The sequence below is a fragment of the Malaclemys terrapin genome, chromosome 6 (genome assembly GCF_027887155.1).
Source record: "Malaclemys terrapin pileata isolate rMalTer1 chromosome 6, rMalTer1.hap1, whole genome shotgun sequence".
Lineage (NCBI taxonomy): Eukaryota > Metazoa > Chordata > Testudines > Emydidae > Malaclemys > Malaclemys terrapin.
In genome coordinates, this window is record NC_071510.1 from 88,987,993 (window position 1) to 89,013,195 (window position 25,203).

At 40.1% G+C, this 25,203-nt stretch overlaps 1 protein-coding gene across 1 annotated transcript in view; it reads right to left on the reverse strand.

The window, feature by feature from the left end:
- The window catches only part of TBCA (tubulin folding cofactor A), a 52,697-nt gene extending 29,121 nt beyond the window's left edge, over positions 1 to 23,576 (reverse strand). Inside the window, exon 1 of the mRNA XM_054032387.1 lies at positions 23,437 to 23,576. Coding sequence (XP_053888362.1) covers positions 23,437 to 23,489 — 53 coding nt within the window. The 5' untranslated portion in view covers positions 23,490 to 23,576. The remainder of the gene's footprint in view (positions 1 to 23,436) is intronic.
- Between the last annotated feature and the right edge of the window lie 1,627 nt (positions 23,577 to 25,203).

Sequence of the window (25,203 nt, forward strand, 5' to 3'; positions counted from 1 at the left end):
TTCTCCTCTTCCGTTACTTCTAACCAATGCGTCCCCATCTTGTAACTAAAATTGTTATTATTAACTAAAATTGTTATTATCTATATTTGAAACACACAGATAAGCATTTTAAACAATAAAACAATTGTTAAAGCTCCAGGTTCTATGGGTAATACATAATGAAGAGGAACTCATTACTGATACTGATTCAATATATTTATTCAAAGTATTTACTTAGCACAACATCTTTTTCACTTCTGTCTCAATTGTGCTTGAGATTTGAGAGGTTAAAGCAGATGATGGTTCTCACTTCCTCATCTCCTTGGGCCAGGATGCATGTCAAAGGGGTGCTTAGCCTCAGTAAGCTAGTGATTCAAGAAGTTGGTTTTTCCCAAGCTCAGGAATAGCTGTTTTTCAGCCACCTGGTCTGGGCTATCTTCCCTGCTATCCACTTACCATTGCTGTGGGCCAATGGTTTTCAACCTATTTACCATTGTGGGTTGTATATGCGGTACACAATGCGTTATGTGGGCCACATCCAATACTATCTGTATGGACGTGAGGATGTCACATGGGCTGCAAGTTGAGAACCACTGGGGAGGTCAGTGACATCATAGTTACCTGCCTCCTTCAGGACTTCAGTGCTTAGGGGAAAAAAAAAAAAAAAAAAAGGGTTTACAAATCTATATCCCTTTCTTTGGAAGTTAAGAGCATCTACTTTGCAATATTTACAGCACACCCACTTGGAGGAATGAGCCCTAGTCATTCCAGATCTGGATCACATGAACAAGTGGTGTGCTGAGCTAGCAACCAAACCACTGTGAAAGCTCAGAGCATTTTTCATCAAGATTATAGTCTCCAGTTACTAAACATGCCCAATTAAGTTGTTCTAGTTTTTTTTTTTTAAAAAGCATTTTCCTGAATTTATTTTTAATTTGCACACTATACATATCCCAGCAAAAGAAAGAACAGTAAAGAACTGCCCAGTTTTTTGGGGAGTCTTTTGCTGAGAAAGGTGTGTTGGGAAAGTAATTTCAATGACATACACCAACATTATAGACTGAGAAATTTTAGGAAGTCACTTAAGGATTACACATTTGTGAGACTATTATTTTCAAAAAAAGTCATTAATCTGACTTCCGAATTCTACTAAGGCCTTGTCTACACTACAAAATTAAGATGACCTATATTAGGTCAACATACAGCCACCGCAGTTATTACTGCAGTTTTTCCTGTCCACACTACCCTTCTTCTGCTGGTGGTGCCCATCTTCACCAGGAGCACTTGCATCAATTTAAGTGGGGCAGCGTGGGGGGCTCCCAGCCGTCAGCCCCCCGCTGCCCAGGGCTCCCAGACCAGACTGGAGTCCGATGCCATGATGACAGCCAACAGGTTACGTAAGTAACAGTGTCTACAATGACACTGCGTCGCCCCAACTACGTTGACCTATGCAATAAAAGCAGGTCATGATAGAAACACCAAGTTTACAGTGTGTCACTCTTTAGAACAGTGGTTCTCAACCTGCGGGCCGCATGCAGCCCAATTAGCACACAGCTGCCGCCTGGCCCCCCCATGCAGCAAGGTCCGGGCTGCCGCCCACCCTCTCCCCCACACACGGCAAGATCCGGGGTCAGGGCTGCCGCCCAGTCCCCCCACACGGCAACCTCGGGGGCCAGGGCTTCTGGCCGGCCCCACACAGCAGGGGTTGGGCCAGGGTTGACAGCAGGGTCAGGTCGTGGCTCCACTCCTGGCCCCACTCTGTGGAGGGGTCTCTGGGCTGGGGGCACTAGACATAATGGTGTTAGTGGGGGTTCCTGTGGTTTTCAACCTGAAGCCCACAATGATTAATATGTTGAGAGCCACTGCTTTAGAAAAGGATACTTGCCAGACAAAAGAGCTACATTATCTCTCCAAGCAGTACAGTCAATACACTTAAGAATACAGAATATTCATGACAAGTTTGAGAACTAGAAACATATGAAGGGGAATATGAACTGGCAAGAGAAGTTACAACAAAAAGAATAAAGAAAGGGTACATTGCTAATGTTTTGGTAATAGTTTGGACACACCTGATTTTCAAAAAGGCAAAGACAAAACAGGGAGGGAAACAAAATGATTATCCATGAACTTGCACCTGCAGAAGTCATTAACTGCTTAGGGTCACAAAGTCTGTATTAGGCTTTGAAGAAAGTCTGAAAGATCAAGAAGCTGTCAAACTTCTTTTAATTTAATGTAATTTAGCCACTTTCCACACAGGCAGTAGATAGGGACGAACCAATTTCAAGCAATTCCAACATTAACAAAAGAGACCATTCTGAAATCCTCCCAAAACCACTTAAGTAATGAGGAATAGTAAGTTGCTATTCATCACGTAGGACCCAAATACAGTGAATCCCCAAACTCACTCATCTCCTCAGGCATATATGAAATACTTGTCTAACATTAAGGCTACATGCATTTTCTTTTTGCTATTCCCAATAGAAGTTGTAAAATACTATTTCAGGAAGACTGTTGAGGATACTCTCCTGATCAGGCCAAGATCTCACCAGTCCAATGAGCAAAAAACAATGTTGAAGTACCTCCTTAAAAAACCCAGAAGTCTCTCACTGAAGATTCTTTTTTGATCTTATGCTATTCTGGTAGAGTGTCTGTATGCTGTAAAAAGAGAACAGGATTGAGTGGCACAGGGCAGCAGACTTAAGAGGGGCCAATAATCTGATTGTTGGTTTTGAAAGTGGAGTAAAATGACTAGTCAAAAGGAAGGGAGTAGCTTAATTTTTATTATCCCCTCTCATGTGCACTTGTCTCTCTGTGGGCTGGAGGAGCCTTCCTTTGTATAATTACATGATCTTGTGAAATAGTGCATGATGAGTCCAAGAACAAGAGTCTTATGAACAAATGTGTTCTGACCACCACCAATCTGACATTCCTGAACCATCTTCAGGTTGCTGGAGTGACTGGGGGAAGGGGGGATAAAACCCCCACAACCCTTTTCTATGCTGTTTTTGGCCAATAGGACAACAAAAGAACCTAAGCACTGAAGTTTCTAGGGGGAAAAATCAAAAAGTTTTTATTAGTCATATTCAATTCATGGGTTTTGAAGTCTCAATGTCCAAATGCTATCTGGCCTGCAGTTTCTAATTTGGTTCATGCATACTGTGGTACAGAAAGGGCTGCAAGTTTAGCATTCCCTTTTAGGAGCAAGTCTGCTGTTAATGCCACCATTATTTTGGCGAGACATCTGAATTTACAATATTCTCTAAAGATGGCAAATCAAAATAAGCTTTAGTGCACTGGTTGGCTAAAGGTGAATCATGCCAATCAGTGAACAAGTATAATTTGATGGCTGTTTTCAGGCTGACAATTATTACTGGTAAGATCTTCAAGGATCATTCCAAAATGTCTATTTGGGAAAAATGTAAGAATTCCATTTCTTCCTCCAAGGATCTAATCCTAGAGGAGAAATTTTCCACATTAATTCTAGGAAGAAGTTTGAGTCCTCACAAACATTTGCAGAGATGAGTCTGCCTTTCAAAATCCTCTGTTCCTATTGAAGGTTGAGCCAAGTTCAGCAACTACAAAAAACGGAATTGCTTTCTCACAGGAAGAAATTCCTCTCGATCCGAGTAGAATGTTTTAGGAAAGTCCTGCTTCATTAGAGATAAGAGCAAGCCTGCTGCACTGTATAGTTTCAACTGAGACTATCAAAACTTGTATAGGAAACCAATGGTGTCTGTTACACTTAATTATTTATATTTCTGTAGTGCCTAGGTGTGGACCAGATCCCCACTGTGCTAGGTTCTGTAAAATCACAGAACAAAGATGGCTCCTGCTCCAATGAGCTTACAATCTAAGTAATTTCAGTGGTATTTATTGGGAGCTATGGGTTCTCAACATCTTTGAAAAGCAGGTCATGGTTATTTAGATGCCTAACTTTAGCCAAAATTTGAAAATTTCGGCTTTCCTTCTTTAATATTGCTTAATAAGCCAAATCTTCTACCTCCTTAATATGTTTTTCTTTTCTCAATTCCACTCACGTTTATTAACTTTTCCAGGTACTGAGGTTATCAAAACTAAACACAGAATTCTAGAAACAATCTCACTGTGATGTACAGAAAAAGGCTGTCCCCTCTCTGGGTCATGACACAATGCTGCCCAAAAACCCCATTCCTTATCTATGTTGCCATATCCCACAGCAAACATTTTATTAGCCACAAATCTGCAATCACCGCCCGGATCTCCTTCAGTATTCCTGCTTTCCAAGCATCTCTCCTGCACAGAATACTTTGTGTTGCAAATTATTTTCCCCACTTGCATATTTCCAGCTCACTCATGTTTGCTTGCCCAAAACTTCCAGACGCCTTTGTATTATTTCTTTGGTCTCACAAGCATTTACAAAAACTCCAAATTTAATAACTTAATAGGTTGTTCAAGATTTTAAATGAGAATGTACAACACCACTCTCTGCAGCACCCAGTGTACAATGCCTCCCAACCCAATGCTTATAATTTAAAACAGATTTTTCAACCAGATTTTAAACCACAACAATGCTCATATCCAAGTCAATTTGAAAAATTCAAACAAGATTGAGATGCTATTTAAATTCTTTATCAAATTCAGGTATTTTATGTCTATTGAATTCCACTTGTCCAGTAATTCTGAAATTCTATCAACAAAAATTATCAGACTTGTCTGGCATGATTTGTTCTTTATAATCCTCTAGTATGTGGTGTTCACAATTCTGTCATTCTCTATATGTTTACCAAGTTAATATTAGTTCTTGGTATCAGCATAAGACAACAAACAGTAATTGCCAGGTTTACTTCCCTCACCCCATCACCACACTATTTCGAGGGGGTGGGGTTGAAATCAATAGCACATTTACCATTCCCAATTTCCCATAGTTTTCAAAAAAATAATTGTCAGTGATTCATTGATTAAATGGTGCATCATTCACATTTATTTGCATTTAATCAATTTTTCCAAGTTCCATTCCTATTTTAGTTACCACAGAAGTAGAAATATCTATATGGTAGCCATTATTAAAACAGAAAAAAAATTATAGGTTACAGTCAGAATTATTTCTATTGTACATATATTTCATAGAATCATAAGAACTGGAAGGGACCTCAAGAGGTCATCTAGTCCAGTCCCCTGCACTCAAGGCAGGACTAAGTATTATCTAGACCATCCCTGACAGGTGTTTGTCTAACCTGCTCTTTAAAGTCCCCAATGATGGAGATTCCACAATTTATTCCAGTGATTAACCACTCTGACAGTTAGGAAGTTTTTCCTAATCTCCAACCTAAACCACCCTTGCTGCAATTTAAGCCCATTGCTTCTTGTCCTATCCTCAGAGGTTAAGAACAACAAATTTTCTCCCTCGTCCTTCTAGACCTTTAATCATTTTTGTTGCTCTTCTCTGGACTCTCTCCTATTTGTCCACAACTTTCCTGAAATGTGGCACCCAGAACTGGCCACAATACTCCAGTTGAGGCCTAATCAACACAAGGTAGAGCAGAAGAATTACTTCTCGTGGCTTGCTTACAATACTCCTGCTAATACATCCCAGAACGATGTTTGCTTTTTTTGCAACAGCGTTAAACTGTTGAGTCATTTAGCTTGTGAACCACTATGACCCCCAGATCCCTTTCCGTAGTACTCCTTCCTAGGCAGTCATTTCCCATTTTGTATGTGTGCAACTGATTGTTCCTTCCTAAGTGGAGTACTTTGCATTTGTTCTTATTGAATTTCATCCTATTTACTTCAGACAATTTCTCCAGTTTGTCCAGATCATTTTGAATTTTAATCCTATCTTCCAAAGCACTTGCAACCCCTCCCATCTTGGTATCGTCTGCAAACTTTATACGTGTACTCTCTATGCTATTATCTAAATAATTGAAGATATTAAACAGAACCGGACCCAGAACCAACCCCTGCGGGACCCTACTCGTTATGCCCTTCCAGTATGACTGTGAACCACTGATAATTGGTTGTAAAATAGTTCCCAGAGAGTAGTTATGCATCCACCTTTTAGTAGTTCCATCTAGGTTGTATTTCCCTAGTTTGTTTATAAGGTCATGCGAGACAGTATCAAAAGCCTTACTAAACTCAAGATAAACCACATCTACCACTTCCCCCCCATCCAGAAGGCTTGTTACCCTGCCAAAGAAAGCTATCAGGTTGGTTTGACACGATTTGTTCTTGACGAATCCATGCTGACTGTTTACTTATCACCTTTTTACAATTTGATTTCTTAATTATTTGCTCCATTATCTTTCCAGGTACTGAAGTTAAGCTGACTGGTCTGTAATTCCCTGGGTTCTCCTTATTTCCCTTTTTAAAGATGGGCAGTATATTTGCCCTTTTCCAGCCTTCTGGAATGTCTCCCATCTTCCATGACTTTTCAAAGATAATTGCTAATGGCTCAGATATCTCCTCAATCAGCTCCTTGAGTATTCTAGGATGCATTTCATCAGGCCCTGGTGATTTCAAGATATCTAACTCATCTAAGTAATTTTTGCCTTGTTCTTTCCCTATTTTAGACTCTGATCCTACCTCATTTTCACTGGCATTCACTATGTTAGATGTCCAATTGCCACCAACCTTCTTGGTGAAAACCGAAACAAAGAAGTCATTAAGCATCTCTGCCATGTCCACATTTTCTGTTATTGTCTTTCCCCGCTCCTTGAATAATGGGCCTACTCTATCCTTGGTCGTCTTCTTGCTTCTAATGTATCTGTAGAATGTTTTCTTGTTTCCTTTTATGTCCCGAGCTAGTTTGATCTCGTTTTGCACCTTGGCTTTTCTAATTTTGTCCCTACATATTTGTTATTTGTTTACATTCATCCTTTGTAATTTGACCAAGTTTCCACTTTTTGTAGGACTCTTTTTTGAGTTTTAAATCATTGAAGAGATCTTGGTTAAGCCAGTGTGGTCTCTTACCATACTTCCTATCTTTGCTACACAGTGGGATAGTTTGCTCTTGTGCCCTTAATAATGTCTCTTTGAAAAACTGCCAACTGTCTTCAATTGTTTTTCCCTTTAGACTTGCTTCCCATGGGATTTTACCTACCAACACCCTGATTTTGCTAAAGTCTGCCTTCTTGAAATCCATTGTCTTTATTGTGCTGTTCTCCCTCCTACCATCCCTTAGGATCATGAACTCTTCCATTTTCATGATCACTTTCACCCAAGTTGCCTTCCACTTTCAAATTCTCAACCAGTTCCTCCCTATTTGTCAAAATCAAACCTAGAACAACCTCCCCCTAGTAGCTTTCTCCACCTTCTGAAATAAAAAAAAAGTCTCCAATACATTCCACTAACTTGTTGGATAATCTGTGCACTGCTGTGTTATTTTCCCAACAGATGTCTGTGTAGTTGAAGTCCCCCATCATCACCAAGTCCTGTGCTTTGGATGATTTTGCTAGCTGTCAAAGCCTCATCCACCTCTTCTTCCTGGTTTGGTCGTCTGTAGTAGACCCCCTACCATGACATCACCCTTGTTTTTTACCCCTTTTATCCTTACCCAGACACTTTCAACAAGTCTGTCTCTTATTTCTATCTCAATCTCAGTTCAGGTATATACATTTTTAATATATAAGGCAACACCGCTTCCCTTTCCCCCCCCCCCCCCCCAATCTGTCCTTCCTGAGCAAGCTGTATCCTTCTATACCAATATTCCAGTCATGCATATTATCCCACCAAGTCTCTGTGATGCCAACTATGTCATAGTTGCGTTTATTTACTAACATTTCGAGTTCTTCCTGCTTATTCCCCATACTTCTCGCATTAGTATACAGACATCTAAGATACCAATTTGATTCCCCCACCCAGTTGTGTCTTATCTCTCCTTTATCTCTACTATAACAGCCCATGCTCCCCCAAGATTCTGACCCTTCTCCCAGGTCTCCGTGTTTTTGACTTAAGAGTTTGGAAATACAAGAGCCCTTCCTTAACTTGAATTATTGATTTAAAAAACAACAGCGAAACATATCTATGGTCAGTGAAACGCATCTGAGTCCACTAATGGACATATATTAACTCCTTCTCAGAGTGTGTGTAGATACTGATGAAATTAAGAACAGAAAGGAGATCAATGAATTGATGTTGGAATTATGGAGACAGAGTTTTGTGTTTTCTGCACATATGCCAGAGTCCATTGTTTATGGTGTTTGTGTTTAAAATACTGCCTAATGTAGAAAGCTAATATTGTCTCTTCTCTAAAGCTGATCTCATTGGAACAGTGATTAGTCTAAGGGCAGAACCAACTAAGTGACTGATAGACTTGATGCAAGTTACATGGAGAATGAGAAGCCCATGACCTGTCACCAAACCAAACTGCATTGAGAATGTACACTTTGATCTTAAAGCCATCAGAGATTGAACACAGACCATGCACGTTAGTACTGCGTCTGAAGAGGCCAGATTTTCAACAAAAGTCTTTCAAAGAACAAGAGACTGATTGTTAGAGACCATTTCAAATTGCAATAATTTTATTACAAGATCATTTTTATTGATAGTGCTATTAGTTCTTTGATATACTATACAATATATGGATTTAACACTCAAATTGGTGGAAATTCCATTTATGTATTATTAATTTCAGTCACAAATATGTTGCTGTGAGACTAACAAAAGTTTAAAGAGACATCTCACATCCACCCTAAGAGGAACATTAAAGACCATATGGGCCATCACTACATTTCTTTATAAATATAAAAAAATATAAATCAGTGAGAGTCTAACTTCAACTAATTTATAGTTGAACACTTACATCCTGTATATCTAAGTCACTTGCAAACATTGTGCTCCCTTATAGGTGATACTCCTAGGGGAATTCTGCACCACTACACATGCGCAGAATGTATGTCCCCCACAGGGGGGGGGGGGAGGGCAGAGGGAGCAGCTGCACAGTGATCTCCCACCTCTATTCAGCCCGTGGCCTGTGCTCCCCAATGCCATGCTAGAGCCTCCACATCTGACAAAATTTGCAGAATTTTAAAATATTGTGCACAGAATTTAATTTTTTGGTGCAGAATGCCCTCAGGAGTAAGGCAAGAAAGAGTCCCTTGGTTAAACATTAATTTATCTCTAAGACAGAGTCTGTTTTCCCCATTTTTCTGTCTACTACCTAGGAGATGTATCACTTCAGTGTAGTCTCTTTTAAAAACAACATTTCCGAAAAATAAAGTAATAGTGTTCTGGGTACGGGCAAGTTGTATGCAAGTCATTTTTAATTGCAGAGCTATTAAAAATAAGAAACATGTTGACCCTTGTTTCACAGGGCAGTTTTAGAACATTAATATGTGTCAGTTGCCACACTGAGAAAACAAGGTAGTTTAGTGCCCATTAAAAGTGACAGACTACACTGGCAACTAAAGATCTCCATTTATTCAAGGACAGCAGCTGTGCAAGCTTCCCCAATTCACAAGTTCCTCAATTCTGACCTAGAGAGACCACCTCTAAGAGTATGTCTACACTGCAATTAAGATACCCACAGCTGGCCCATGCCAGCTGACTTGGGTTCATGGGGCTTGGCTAATAGGCTGCTTAACTACGGCATAGCCCTCACAGGGTCCGTGAGCCCGAAAGCCTACACTGCAATTAAACAGTCCCTTAGCCTGAGCCCCATGAGCTGCAGTCAACTGGCATAGGCCAGCCGCAGGTATTTAATTGCAATATAGCTACTCTAAGTGGGTGTCTTCACTGCAGAGTTAACTGAGGTGACTGGCACCCAGGTCTCAGCACTGTTTATCATTCTACATTCCAGCAGGTAGAAAGAAGAACAGGAGTACTTGTGGCACCTTAGAGACTAACAAATTTATTAGAGCATAAGCTTTCGTGGACTACAGCCCATGCATCCGAAGAAGTGGGCTGTAGTCCACGAAAGCTTATGCTCTAATAAATTTGTTAGTCTCTAAGGTGCCACAAGTACTCCGGTTCTTCTTTTTGCGGATACAGACTAACACGGCTGCTACTCTGATTCCAGCAGGTATTACAGTCCAGTAAAGTATCTGGAAAAAGTGTCAGCTACCATTGAGAGTCATCTAGTAAACAACTAAACTAAGATACAACTAATCACTGGAGTTTACCTTTATTATTTGCCTTTTTAAAAAAAAAAAAACTATTAATTGAGAATTCTGTTCTTCCTTCTGTATTAGTTGATGAACACTAAGTATGAAAATATTCCAACAACATGTAGCATGTTACTAAAGCTAGTTTATTCTCATATCTCTCAAGTTTTCATCTTAATAATGTGAAGTTTTACTAGTTTCTCCCAGATTACAGTGGAGCCGCATCTTACACGGGGGTTAGGTTCTAAAGTCAGCACGTAAGGCGAAAATCGCGTATAGTCAAAATTATCCTTAAAAATCCCTTAAATTGCCCATAAAGTACAGTATACATGGTTGTGTACAGTATACAACCTGTACAATGTGTATAAATGTATAATGTATACAGTAATGTACAGTATATAATAAAGAGTACAGTCCATATACAAAATATAATTTTACAGTACTGTATTTTTAATTACTTAAGAGACAGACGGAAGAATTAAAGAATAAAAAAGGAAAACCGTTCCATAGAGGGATCGTATTCAGAAATTAAACCATTTAAGTGTTTCGCTGCTTGGAACACTTCCAGCAAGTTGGAATCTTCATAAATTTGCTGCTCTTCCTGTTCGTCGTCAGTTCCTCTAATTCTTTGTTAGTCAATTTTTCTCTATGGCTCTCAATTAATTCTTCAATTTCTTCCTCAAGGATGTCGACGAAGCCATCACCACCCACTTGCCTGGCCACCTGAACTTTTGTCAAAGGTCGGGAAACCCTTAAAATCATTCACACATTCTTCCCATAGGTTTCGCCAACATGCATTGACTGCTTAAGGCTTCACTGCATCCATTGCCTGTTTAATGTAAGTGATGCAGTCGGCAATGTTGAAGGACTTCCAACACTCCATCACATTAAGATTGGGATCAGCATCCATAGCGCTACGGATCCATGAAAACGTAAGCCTCGTGTACGTGGCCTTGAAACTGCGAATCACGCCTTGGTTGAGAGGTTGGAGGTGGTATGGCGGGAGGGGGGGGGGGAGAAAGAAGACTTCAACATCGTTATGCGCAAACTGGAGTGCCGCAGGTTACTGAAATAAATACTGCCGTCACCCAAGCCTTTTTATTTGATTGCCAGAACACAGGCAGGAGATTTTTGTTCTTGCCTTTTAGGGCATGGGGATTTGCAGCCTTGTAGAACAAGCCCAGCTTTATTAAATGCCCAGCCACGTTGCCACAAAACAAAAACTTTTTCACTAGGAGAGTGGTGAAGCATTGGAATGGGTTACCTAGGGAGGTGGTGGAATCACCTTCCTTAGAAGTTTTTAAGGTCAGGCTTGACAAAGCCCTGGCTGGGATGATTTAGTTGGGGATTGGTCCTGCTTTGAGCAGGGGGTTGGACTAGATGACCTCCTGAGGTCCCTTCCAACCCTGATATTCTATGATTTTAACAGTCACATGGTCTTTAGCTGCTTTGAAGCCAGGGGCTTGTCTTTCTGATTTCAAAATGTAAGTGCAGTTGGGCATTTTTTTCCAGAAGAGCTCAGTCTCGTCAGCATTAAAAACTTGTTCCAGAAGATAGCCCTTTCCTTCTATAATTTTCTTTAATTGTTCGGGGTAGGCTTTTGCTGCCTCTTCATCAGCAGATGCAGCTTCACCAGTAGTCTGCACGTTTCTGAGGTTGAAGCGGTTCCTAAAACTGTTAAGCCAACCTTAGCTGGCTTTGAATTCCTTCTCATCAGAAGGCTGTCCCTCTTCGGCGGGAGGTTTGAACAGCACGTAGAGGCTAAGAGCCTTTTCTCGCAATGTGTTGCCATCGATAGGCACATGTTTACAGTTCATGTCTTCAAGGCATAAGTTTAATGCCTTTTCAGTGTTCACTAAAATCTTATCACGCACCTGGCTCATCACCTTAGCAGTTACTGAAGCACTTGATGCCACGGATTGATGAATTTCTCTCTCTCTCGAATCTTGATGGCGCGGATGCTAGATTCGTTGCGGCCATATTTACGCGCCACGCTGGAGACTGACATACCGTCTCTCAATAAGTCCAACACAGCCAGTTTTTCCTCTAGTGTTGGAACGGATCGCTGTTTCTTCGGTTGAGCACCAGATGAAGTAGTTGGCTTGCGTTTAGGGGCCATGTTGTACGAAAAATACGTATCTTTAAAAACTGGAATCACACTCAGCGCGGCGAGATGCTCACACTATGAGAGGCACTCAGGAACTGAGACCGATTGAGAGAACAGCAGATTCACATCTCCCATCTCACGCGCGCTCCAGGGCATACGCTCATTGCACGCGTATAGTTGAATTTGTGTAAGTTAAATGCATGTATGATGCAACTCCACTGTTTTTCAAAGACAAGAAATTCCTTTTCCAAATAAAACCCTTTAAAAGAATCTGTCCCCTGCAATATTACAGTACTTGAACTATCTTACATCTAGTTTTCCACTTACATTCATAATGCACATGCCTCTTCCCCATGTTCTTCAGTGAACTGCTTTGTATTTACACAGAATTCATGTTTTCCTATATATTCATTCCATAAAAGAGTCAAGATGTAATGTTAAGCTAATTTACAGCAAGTACATATAGCTAATTTTCTTCAACTATATCTTCATTTATCCCCTTTGTTCTTCTGTATATTTGATCAACTACTGTTCTAATAATTTAGATTTTCTGACATCTATATTTAAAAAACCCCAAACACTCCCCTCCAAAATATATAGCTCCTTGTTTGTACAAATGCAAGAAGTTACTTTCCAAAGTCCCTAATTACCAAAAAGACTTCTAATGCCCATCCCCTCCTTTTAATATTTTCCATTATGAAACAGTACAATTAGGTAAAAAGGTACCAATACACCAACTTAAAAAATAGCCTCTGTATCGTGAGAGGCTACTTTTTTTGATATGCAAGCATTTGAAGTTCACCAACATTCAGTCAGCCCATTGTGAGATACACATTTACACAGCTCATATTTGAAAAAGACCTAGAACAAAACAGACTACAAATAAATAAAAAAAGATGATAGAATTCTTAGAAATTACTGATCTCAAATCCCACAGAGAGACACAAATCAATTTAGTTGGCTGGTGAAAAGAGCACATATTTTAACATAGCCACTCACATTACCATCTTGTAACATAGATATTACTAAAATTAACAATCAGATTTAAAACACACTTGTTTGCAGTGAAATTCCAGAAAATGAATCTGAACTTGATGCACGCCAGTGCACATTCCTATTTTATTTTTGATTTCCCAGAGGTTCATTATAAACAAAGGATATAAAACAGCATAAAATGTAATCTTCACAAGATACAGTGTAATTATAATCCTAAAATATTTATACAAACTAACCTAAATACCAACATAAAAAATGTTGTGGTATACAGAAGAATTTTTCTGCTCAGAAAAAAGTCAAATTCCCTGGAGTAAAGAAAACAATGCTTTAGGAACCTAGAGCAATTAACTGATTGCTAGGGCTGACAGATAATCAATCTGTAACTTGAATGAGGTGCAGAAAAATTCAGATCCAGAATGACTCTTGTACTCAAAAATTCTCAATGTGATCATTCAAGTATTTTGAATTTTCTAATTTAAGAATGAAAGTATATTAAATATTCCTATCTAGCAATGCATAAAACTCCATTAAATTAATTCAAAAAATATAAATCACTATTTTGAAATCATATCAATATCCAAGTAAAAGTTTCACATAATTTCATTACAGAGGGCCACCAGTTACATCCTGGTTAGATGGAGACTAAGAATGTATAAAAAGATATTCAGGAGACAGTAACTCCTTATCTTCACCAGTACTAACAAGATCATCACTGGTTTTCCCAAGTTCATTTTCAGACAAACATTGGCTCAGCATAAAGTCCACAAATGTTTCCTCTGAAAGAAAAACCTTGGCTCATGTAGAGCTCAGGACAGAACCAATAAAGGATTTTTCTGGACAGGTATCACAGTAGATTTGTTCCAGTTTATCCCACACACTGAAAAGAGTATATCTTCAGGATTTCCCCTAAGGCTTGCCATGTGCGCTTAAAATCAGCCAGTTGTCTGGCTACGGGGACATGAAGATTCCCCGACACCCAAATTGTGCAGTGCCCTTAGCAAAAGATCCACCTCTCTTCATGCTAGGGATTTCTGAAACCACAGAAGAAACAGAAGAACAATGGTCCATCTAGCCCAGTATCCTGTTTTCTGACAGTGGCCAATGCCAGGGTGTTTCAGAGGGAACGAACAGAACAGGTAATCATCAAGTGATCCATTCCCAGCTTCTGGGAACATCTACAACAAGTAGCATCATTTGAAAGGAATCCCCAAAAAGGAATGGGGAAGGGAGGTTGACTGGCTTCATGGAGTGGAATTGGATCAGACAGCCAAACTGAGCAGCCTCTTAGCATTCAATGATCCATGATAATTCTACCCCATGATGCAAGGAAATGGACTAAAGGAAAGAAAGAAAAATGCAGACCAGATCTAGTTTATCTTTTGCCTAGAAGATGAGTAAAGCAATGGATATTGGAATTGGTCTGCATCTGAAATGCTTCCCTTTATCCTGTGTCTTCTGATGCTGGAAAGGGAGGGTATTCTGGAAAGAAGGATGGAAGCTGCCAAATGAAGAGTGTTGCCTCCAAAAATAGAACAATGATGGAAACACTCCTCTGGCGGGGCTGAGTGATTCCCATCTAGCTTGCAGAAGATCTCATGCCCTTCTTTTTTTCCCAAGGATTTCCTCAGTTTTGATGATGAACAGATTGACCATTGAAAGGATATGCAATTCTTTTAAAAGACATTGGAATCAAGGTACAAGTTACCATCTCAAAAAACAAATGTTTTGGTTGCCAGCACATTTTGAATACATATGAAACAGAATGTGGTTGCTTGAAAACTAAGCCACATAGCTTGGATTGTCCCCTACCAATGATAAGAATGGAATTTAACATCTATGAAAAAAAAAATCACACAGAGGATAAAATTACTGAAGCTGTTTTGGATATACTGGATCAACAGGACTTTCACCGAGTACACTGGGCATACAATGAACAATGGAAGTAACTTGGAGAAAACAGCATCAATAAGGCCCTGTGCAACCTTAATTCATTCCCCTTATTGCACATGCAATATGATACGGTTTTTAGTTACATACTATTTTCTCATTCAGTGCACAGAACGGATAGCTGCTTACTAAGCAAGCACCTAAACAATTCTTTGTGTTCTGCCTCATTCACCAAACGCTTTCCACCTTCAGCAACAAATGAAGTGGGGGGGGTCCCACAAACAACAGCCTGCTCCCACAACACAATCCTGATTCATCCCAGAGCATCCCATCCTGTGTGCTGAACAAAGCAGGGGTCTTGTGGAAAAGACTTTATGCGATCATGTCATCAAAAATTATAATAATGCATTGGCACAAGGGGACCAAATTTGCACAATCAACCTTAATACTGGCATTTAAAAGCTTCTGAACACTTAACTTTGCAACCTTAATAATGTTATTTTAACTGTTTTCTTGTATGTAATTTCCTAAACTTTTAAAAAAAGCAAACTGAAAAAAAAAATAATCATAGCATACTGACACCCAAAATGGAACATCAGCAAGGCTGGAAACCTTGGATCCACTATAAAGATCTCTGCTACTTGAACTAACTGAAAGCAGTAGTAGGTTGCCAGCCTTTGCATGGACCAGCGCTAGAGAGGGAAAACACACACTTTGCCAGTGAATTTCACAGATATTTTCTGACCGCACAGGAACAGTGAGATCCAGGTTTTAGAGGGCAGTCTTCTGCCTGCTCCCCGCAAGCACGACCTTCTCCCCATCCCCTCCCACCTGTCCTTATCCTAGTTCTGTCTCTTCCCCCCAGTCCCAGTTTCCCCCACCCTTTGCGGCTCCTCATCTGATATACCTCTCTCCCCACCGTGGCCTCCAGTCACCATCCCTCCTACCAACTTCCCCCATTTCCACTGGCTCACCATCCCAATCTTCCTCGCTAGGCTCCTCGTCCAATCCTGCTGTGTCTTCCACCACCATCCCTGACTCCTTTTCCCAGCCCAACCCCATCCAATCCTAATCTTACCCTCCATCCTAACCCAGTTCCCCTTCCCCCCACCCTTGTCCCACAGGCCTCCAATCCCAGTCTCTTCCTTGAACCCCAGGCTCCTTGTCCCAATCTACTCCCCCAACTCCAACGGGTCTGGCTCTTCTCCTCTCTGCATTCAAAGCAGGCAGCTTCCTCCTCCATGCTGCCAGCAGTTTTCAAGTCCCTGTTCTAAAGCATGGGAACGCTAGAGGTTTCCAAAATAAAGGTCACCAGATTTTTTTTTTTTTTTTTTTAAAAACATGGGCAAAACAATATATTTTTCACCAGCTTCGTTCCTGAAAATGGTTAAACTATTTTGGCTGAAGGTCTCAATAAAACAAAATATTAAAATATAGGCTAGAGGCAGATATCTGGCATGGAAAGTGTCATCCTGAATACTTAAAGACTAGCAAAGTTATAGGCTTCTAAAAACAGGATCTTCTAAATGGGAAGTGTTGGGCAATTTTAATTAGACACCTACCAGCCCCACATACAGAATCAAAAGTAGGGCAGGAAAGGACCTTAAAAGGTTATTTAGTCCCCACACCCCACCGCTGAGAGAGGTTTAAGTATACCTAGACCATCCCTGACATATAATTTCTTATACTGCACACTCATCACTGTAGCTTCTGAGTGTCTTTCAATACTGTATTAAGCAATGTGAGTAACATTTACCATGTGTTTGTTCTCTCGTTCTCTGGAGAAGTGTATTCAGTGAAGTGTTTTGTTTTGGATTTTTTATTTAAGTTTTACGCCCGTATGTTTATGTTAGAGGGCACTGTCAAAGAAATGCAACTTTCATTTAGAGGGGAAGGTGGTTCAAATAGTAGATTGTGTTTCAGAGCTAAATGAAGATGAGTCCCTCTACTATGACAGCGCAATGTTTATAGTAAACTCTTTTACAGAACGTTTCAAGTTTTACAATCCAATGCATAGGCTAATAAAAAAAATAAAGACATTTACAAAGATTGGCTTTATCTTTTGGAATAACAATGCATGCTTTCCACAGTTAGTGCAGCCTTACAGATGTATATAAAAATATACACAGACTACACTGGGTAAGGAAAAGTGGTAAATCTGCTAAATATTCCTAAATTCTGCAAGGCAAAGAAAGAGGGAGGAGGGGAAATCAGAGACCCCACAGAGGCCATCAGATCTGACAAAGTGCAAGAGCTTAGATATACTTACATCATAAGTACTTCAGGGCAAGGACCATCTCTGTTCTCTTTATACAGTGCCTAGCCCAACAGGGCTTGAGTTTCTTTCTAGGAGCTAGTGCACTAGTAATACTAAGTGAGCTATGGGGAGCAGGTAGTCATGCATAGCTCTTCAATTTCAAATTACAGGGGAAACCAAGGACCCTGTGAAGCACTAAGGCACCCCACTGGCTCCATATTTTAAAACAGACATGAGAAAATTGCCTTTAGTTAGCTTGAAGTTAAAGATGACTGCAAAAGGGGTACCTTTAAAAAAAAAACAGAACACTTCTTTACAATGCAGAAAGGAGGGCTGAAATGTGTTTGTTTTTAAAAGATTATCCCCCCCCCTTTTTTTAAACCATATTAGAAATTCAGGTATTACATAGCTTGACTTATGACTGGAAAAAATAGTGAAATGATAACATCTCTGCAGACCAGAGAGTACAAGCTGAAGAACATATATGTAATTTAATTAATATTTTGGAGAAAAACTTTTGTTAAAGATTCAACAAGCTATGACTATTTAATTTGCTGAGACACATATCTGCATGCACCCCCTCAAAAAAGAAAATCCTTCAACAAAGCCAGAACTGACATTCTTGATCGTTCAAAGGTTAAAAAAAAAAGAAAACCATAATCCTTAAGAAAACCCCACACAGCTTTTAGGCCTTCTTTATACTGTACATCATAAACCGGGGGGGGGGGGGGGGAGATAAAATAAATGGTATCTCCTCCCCCTCCCCCCGCTTCTGGATGCTTTTGCTTTACAAAAAAAATTTTTTTTTTAAATGTGCCTTGGTGTTCCCTGAAACTTAAAAAACCCTATACATTTTAAAAGTATGAAAATGAATCACAGAAAAAGCAGGCATATGTTCAAACTGACTCAGTGGGGGAGGGGAGGGGTAGGAGAGAGGAGAAGAGGAAGACTTGAGCCTGTAGTCTGTATACTAAGGGTATAAGGCAAAAATATTGGTACCTCTGGTAATAAGTGGGTGAATTAGAGGTTGACTGAAGGTTATGTGGTGAGGGGGGAACTAAGAAAATTTGACACCCGTATTAGAAGTGTAAATGATTTAAGCTTGATGGGTATACGGTTTTTGTTCTATAGTCTGGACATGGATATTGAGGCTCATTTAAGAGATAAGTATTTTATACATGTGAATTTACTTATAGACAATTCATATAGTCTTATTTCCCATCCCTTCATATTTTATTTCCTACTTTAAAATGCTTTTGTTTTAACTGTAACATACCTTGACTACATGAAGCCTTAACGTAAAGTTTTTTGTTATTTAGTCAGTAATAGACATTATCACTAATATCAAAAGAGAGCAGAATCCGCATTCCCTGAAACGCCCCATATATTACATCAAAGTCTACATATATCACATCAAAGTCTTGTAGGGGAAATCCTGAATTAGTTTAAACTAGTTAAGTAAATAATTTTTTTTATTGATTTTCTGTTTGCATTTTAAAAGAAAGTATTAGTTTATTGTAACTTCCAGGTTAATATAATTGTGTATTTAAAACAAATAAAGGAAGAATTAACAGGACTGAATCAAGAAGCTGGCCACGACGGTGATGATGCCTCAGAAAAAATAAAACTGTTTAAAAATGTTAGTGCTACAGGCAAAAAGCAGAAACTTGGGAAGATTCCACAGTTTTTGAAAGGTGATTTCTAAAGGGCTGCTTTACCAAAAAAAAAAAAAAAAAAAAAAAAAAAAAAAAAAAAAAAATCAATACACTTTCCCCATAGGTTCATGATGTAAAATTCTATAATCAAGGCTTGTAGATTTGTAATTATGGTATGTCAGCTACATTTAAACAAGAGCGTTAAAAGATTGTTAAAGTTAAACTAACACAATTGCAATGTGAATTGTCTTAGTCTCATTCTAATCTACTGATGTCACTTTCATTTAATCAGAAAGAAACTATGGGCAAATGTCAGTGCTATTTTCGCATGCCCTTAACATACTTTGTTCACAGTAGTTTTTAAAACCATTACCAATCTGAAATGGATATAAGATATTTAAGAAAGTTTTTTTAATCAACTAATTCACTCACTCTGCAGTAGGTAGTTTGAGCATGGATTTATTGAGAATGAGGTGGCTTTAAAGTGATTAAGCAACCTTTTAGGTTAGCTAAACAGAAGCATTACTTGGTTAGGAAGTAGCCACAATCTAGTATGTCTAACCATTTATGATTACCAAATCCTAGTTTTTGTATGACCTACAAGTAAGAGAAGGTGACTGACAACAGCTTGACCTGTTATCAAATGCACCCTGAGACATGAAGGATTCAGCATTTCTCCCCAATCCCATTGCAAGTTTCTTCCGTTAATGCATAACAAAATTTAATCAGTCTAGAAAGGAAATTGGCTCCAGTGCCCCACGAAATTGCATTCTCATATAAAACTGGAAACTCAAGTTACTGCATGACCCAGTGGATACCCCATTATTAGAGGATCTTTGCTACATAGTAAATAGCAGCAGATACATGGCTATACAATAAACAACTCATCTCCATTCCTAGTTTTGGGGAAGCAATGAACTACCTCAACCACTGAGGAGAATATAGAGTAGGCTAAGTCAAAGGGTAGTTTAAAAAACAAAAGACAAGAAAGTAAGTAGCCTGGGCACCGCAATGGGAACAGAAAAAAGCAGAGAATTTGCCCCAGAGTACTAATTGTTGCCCTTTTTTAAAAAATATACTTAGCCATCAGGCTGAAAAAGTTGGACACCAATGCCATACACCACTCTTTACGACACTTACATACTCAATTTTTCACTTGTTAACAGAGGTTTCTTTATTTCAGTGTTCTATTCTTAGAAGAAATTATGTTTGAGGCAGCATTATTATTAGCTTTCCCATACAAGTTGCAAGAAAAGACTGACAATTGGTATGTTAAAACTACATTTGTGGTCATCTAAATGTGTTACTGACAGGTTTCAGAGTAAGTGGGCTGTAGTCCACGAAAGCTTATGCTCTAATAAATTTGTTAGTCTCTAAGGTGCCACAAGTACTCCTGTTCTTTTTTTAAATGTGTTATTGTGGCTTTCAGTGGTTTCATGGCCTACATAGGGTATTACCTTGAGTATGAAGTGGCAGCGGAAGGAGTAGTAATACAGTCAGATGGCCACAACTATCTGGGCCCTGCCTCTAGAAAGATCCATTATTTTTAATGGAGTGGTGTGACTGAATTGGCACAAGGTAGACAATATATTCAAACCCACAAGCTATTTTTGCTGACTGTACCAACTAACCTTTTAAACCTGTATCTATCAAAAATTCCTTAACTATCCAAACACCACTGGCCCTGCAGATAACATCAAACAGGTCTGTATTTGAAAGCTATTTATTCTGCACTGGAAGAGCAGCAATCAGGCAGTTGAAGGAGAAAATATCAGTTCAATCATACTAAAACTTTTAAAGCTGAACTTAATTAAATGTTAAACAATTCCATGCCAAATTGGAGACCTGGTCTCCATTCCTAGTCGGGAACTGCTCTCCCAGCCCAGCAACTACCATCAGCAATAGTCAAAAGTTTCCACATGGGTTACGGCATAGCAGCTTGCTGAAGGAACTTGTTATTCTTGTTTCATCAGCCAAATCATAACCCAGTTACATGTGTGTCTTGGAGGCAGAAACTCTAACTGTAATGAATGTTGCCAATGGAAATTAAGTGGATCCAATTCTCATGCCCTCCCATCTTCTTCCCCTTCTTTCCATCTTTCGGGGGAAAAAGACTGAATGTAAAATTAACTCAAATTCTTTCTTTCTAGAAGATTAGGTCTGCTGCAATTTTGACTGGAGAGCAAGAATTTCCCTTCAGAGAAGAATACCCACATGGCCTGCAGGTATAGGATAATCCAAAAATGAGTTTAAAAAAAAAAAAAAAAAAAAGGCGTCCATGAAGTTCCACAGATACATAAACAATATACAGGTTCCTATGCACCACCCATATTTTTAAGAAGTAGCAATGGTGCCTAGTGGTTTGAATACAGAATTGTGAGCAAATACTCCTGAATTCTAATCTCAGTTTTTACAGACAGCCTCCGTGGTATTGATCAAGTCACTTAAACCTCTGTTTCCCCATCTTTAAAATTGAGATAACAGTTACCTACCTTTCAAATAACTCATGAAGATTAGCTAGACAATGTCTATAAAACACTCTGATCATTTGAAGTGGAATCAGACTGCTGAGTATTACTATATGGTTCTCTCAAAGCTATGGTGTGCACAGTAAACTAAAAAAAGACACCAGGCAGCACATTAGATTGGAGAAACCTCCACAAAATACTAAAGTGTAGTTGTGTTTTACAAGACTCTGCAATGCTTTCTAAGGCTTCAAATTTTTACAGACACTTCTAAAAAACTAGGAACTAGTTTGTGGAATGTGTATATAAACTGAAAATTCAACCTCAGTAATTTTCCTTTCCCATGATGAAGGATATTTTTGATTCTAATACTGACAGAAAACACTGCTCTCTGAGTAGCTCTAAGCCGTCCCAATCCACAATGCTTACAGTTATGATCTGTCATACCAAGAAAATGCATTCTGCTCTGGATCCCTATTTAACAAAACCTTCTTGAATTTAAAAAAAAGTTATGCAGGCATAAGTTCAGTTTATACTCCTCCCCCCCCCCCACACACACACATAATTACACAAGATAGGAGTGTAAGAGTGCATACTCAAGTTTTAAAGCATATACATGGCACAAATAATTGCTCAATATTTTGAGCAAAAAGCTATACTTAGACCCAAAGTTAATATTAAAATGTTAATATAAACCCTTGCCTATTCCATTACTCTACTCTTAAAGCCCAATCCTGCAAATGCCTTTAGTCATAATCCTTACTACTTTGAGAAGCCCCCTGCTGACTTAAATGCAACTACTCATAGTAGTTATCACTTCACTTGTAATGGACTGGACTCTTCAAGGTCCTGATCTTACAACACGTAGCATTTGGGTACCATGGACTGTTTTCCCCATACTTATCCCATGGAAGTCAACAAAACTGTTGCAGGACCTGGCATTAATATGTCCCATTGAGACTAGATATTTAAGCCTTCTAACATCAGAGCCCTACCCAACTACACACAATAAGAGCAGCAAATTGTATCCTCTAGATAACTTTGTAAATGTTGAGGTTACAAGATTTAGAATATATTGGGAGATAAGAGTGTTAAATTTAACATTAGTTTTGGGTGTCCATACTGGAATTGGAACCATGCTAGCTACAAACATCTTTAAATACTTTTGTTGCTAATAAAATTCTGGCATGATTCCCCTGAATAGCAGGGACAAGATTTTTTGTATCTGAGAAGTATGCTATAATCACATTGTAAGACTTATCTCTATGCTACTTAACAAGGAAGTTTTGTAGCAGGCCTCTTAACAACAAGAGCAACAAAAGACAAAAAACAAGAACACATGATTTACAACTCAGGGAAACCAAGGAATGCTGGTTGTTAATAAGTTTTGATCCTGTTGTGCACAAGAACATAATGGTTTAGTGGTTATTAGCTACCATGATAAACCTCAATTGTTACAGAACTTCCTAGCTTGGTTATACTCAGCCGCAGTGGGGATCCAGGTACAATATGGCAGCCCATCAATACAGTTAAAAACTGTTCAGTCTTGCATTACAGATGGACCAGAACTGTATTTGTCCCCAAAACGCACCTTACAAATTCTCTTTGGTAAAGCGAGAAGTAACTAGTTAGTCTACAGGGTTGGTCCCAAGACATTAACGAGACACGGTGGGTGAGGTAATACCGTTTAGTGTGGGGGAGAGACGAGCTGTCCAGCCACACACAGCCCCTCTGCAGGTGACCTGAAGTTGGTCCAACAGAAGACATTACCTCACCCACCCAGTGTCTCCACGCTGCTCTCTATGGCACTTCCAGACTGTGGCTGCCAGAGCGCTGAGCAAACCCGAATAGGCAACATGAGTCGCCCAGGGGCTTTCCCCACCCAACGCAGCCCAGAGGCAGAGCCAGGTCTCGAGCCCCCGGGCCGCCGCCCAGGCCTTCTTTCGGGTCCCACCCTTAACGGCTACATAGCACCAGCCATAACGGCCGGCCCCACCCGCAGCCGGGGACTCACCGCCTCACCACGCCCGTCTTAATTTTGATCTGCCTGAGGCGTGGGTCCGCCATGGTCCTGTGTCAGGGGCACGACACCAACGGATGAGCCGACAGCAGGAGAGAAAAACACGGTAGCAAAACTTGGCAGTTCACTAGTACGCAACGAGTGACGCGACCACCTGTGCGCGTGCGCAAACCCGCCACATGCAGAGCTCTGCTCTTTCTGCGCAGACGCTTCCGTCCGCTATCCGGTCTGGACGACACCACTAGCCACGTGAGAAGGGGGAACAGTCTGCCGCATTCCAATGGAACAGTCCTGCCCTGCGGTATGTACCTTCCGCTGCAAATCTAACCCTCATCTGCCTTTGGCCCCGCATCGTCCTGCTCCTTCCCGGGGCTGCTTTGGCTGAACCCGCCTTGTGGATGGCGGGTCCCAGCGGTGCTCGTGTTGCGTTTTGGGAGCATGCGGCGGGGAGGGGAACAGAACAAACGGTAGCTGTCCCTGGGTGTTTGTCCCTCGCGGCCCTTCTGCCAGCCGGCGCAAGGCAATGCAGCCCTTCCCGGCGGGAACTCGCTTGCCTTGGTTGAGAATCGCTCTGCCTGTGAACGCTCAGACTGATTGCAAGAGATCCAAGCAGTGTTTGGGCCGCGTGGCTGGGGGGGCTGCTGCTCCTAGCCCGGTCTCACCAGACAGTAGCTGCTGGACAGCAGCAAAGATCCAGCCACGTTCAAGTTTTTAGAACCTTGCTCCAGCCTTTCCCGGCACTGATGCGGGGAGAGGGGGGATTCAAATCTCCTCCTTAAAGTTCCGGGTGCTGTGAACTTCAACAATTCTCCTAGAAAGAAACAAAAAGTTTAGCTGCGCTACCTTATGGCTCTACAAGTCCACACAGCGTGTGACTGTGTATATGCAGCATAGCTCCCAGTTAGCGTTTTAGGTGCTGTGCAAACTGCCAGAGATACTTTAGCTTAATGAATCAGAGCTGCTTTCTGAAGAAGTAACGTCTGAGAGGCGATTAAAGAGAAGTAAGGTTAATATAGAACAATTATTGTAATGATCTATTGATCCTAATTATTCGTTTATCAACGAAGAACTTCAATTTTTCCCTCTTAACATTTGACATTTTTCCTGATTGGCAGGTTTTTTTTCACTGCAGAAATCAGTGTTTGATTTGGAAGGGACAAAATAGTGATTCACCTCTACCCTGATATAACGCTGTCCTTGGGAGCCAAAAAATCTTATCACATTATAGGTGAAACCGCGTTATATCGAACTTGCTTTGAGCCACTGGAGTGCGTAGCCCCCGCCCCCCTCCTCCCCGGGAGCATTGCTTTACCGCATTATTTCTGAATTCATGTTATATCGGGTCGCATTATATCGGCATACAGGTGTATGTTCTAACAGTAATAATTCTTACAGGGTCAAGGGCTCTGCATCCTCAGATTTATTATTATTATGCTTTTAATAATTAGATATAGATGTACATTTGTGCAATCTACTGCACTGACATGCCTTAAGAATTTTTTTCAACTATGTTTATTCACTGTGTGTAGCCCCAGGTCTCTTTTTCTTGGAATCCAAAATACAAGAAACAACTCAAAGACATTTTAGGACAGAAGGCTATACATTTGTTTCAGAAAATAAAATTGAATAAAAAAGAAGACTTATAGGCAACTTAAAATGTCTTAATTATGTATAATGTAAAAATAGTGTTTTTAAAGTACCAAAACAGCAACTGGGTAAGAATATGAAAACTGGCAATTGAAGGGAGTTTACATATGTGTT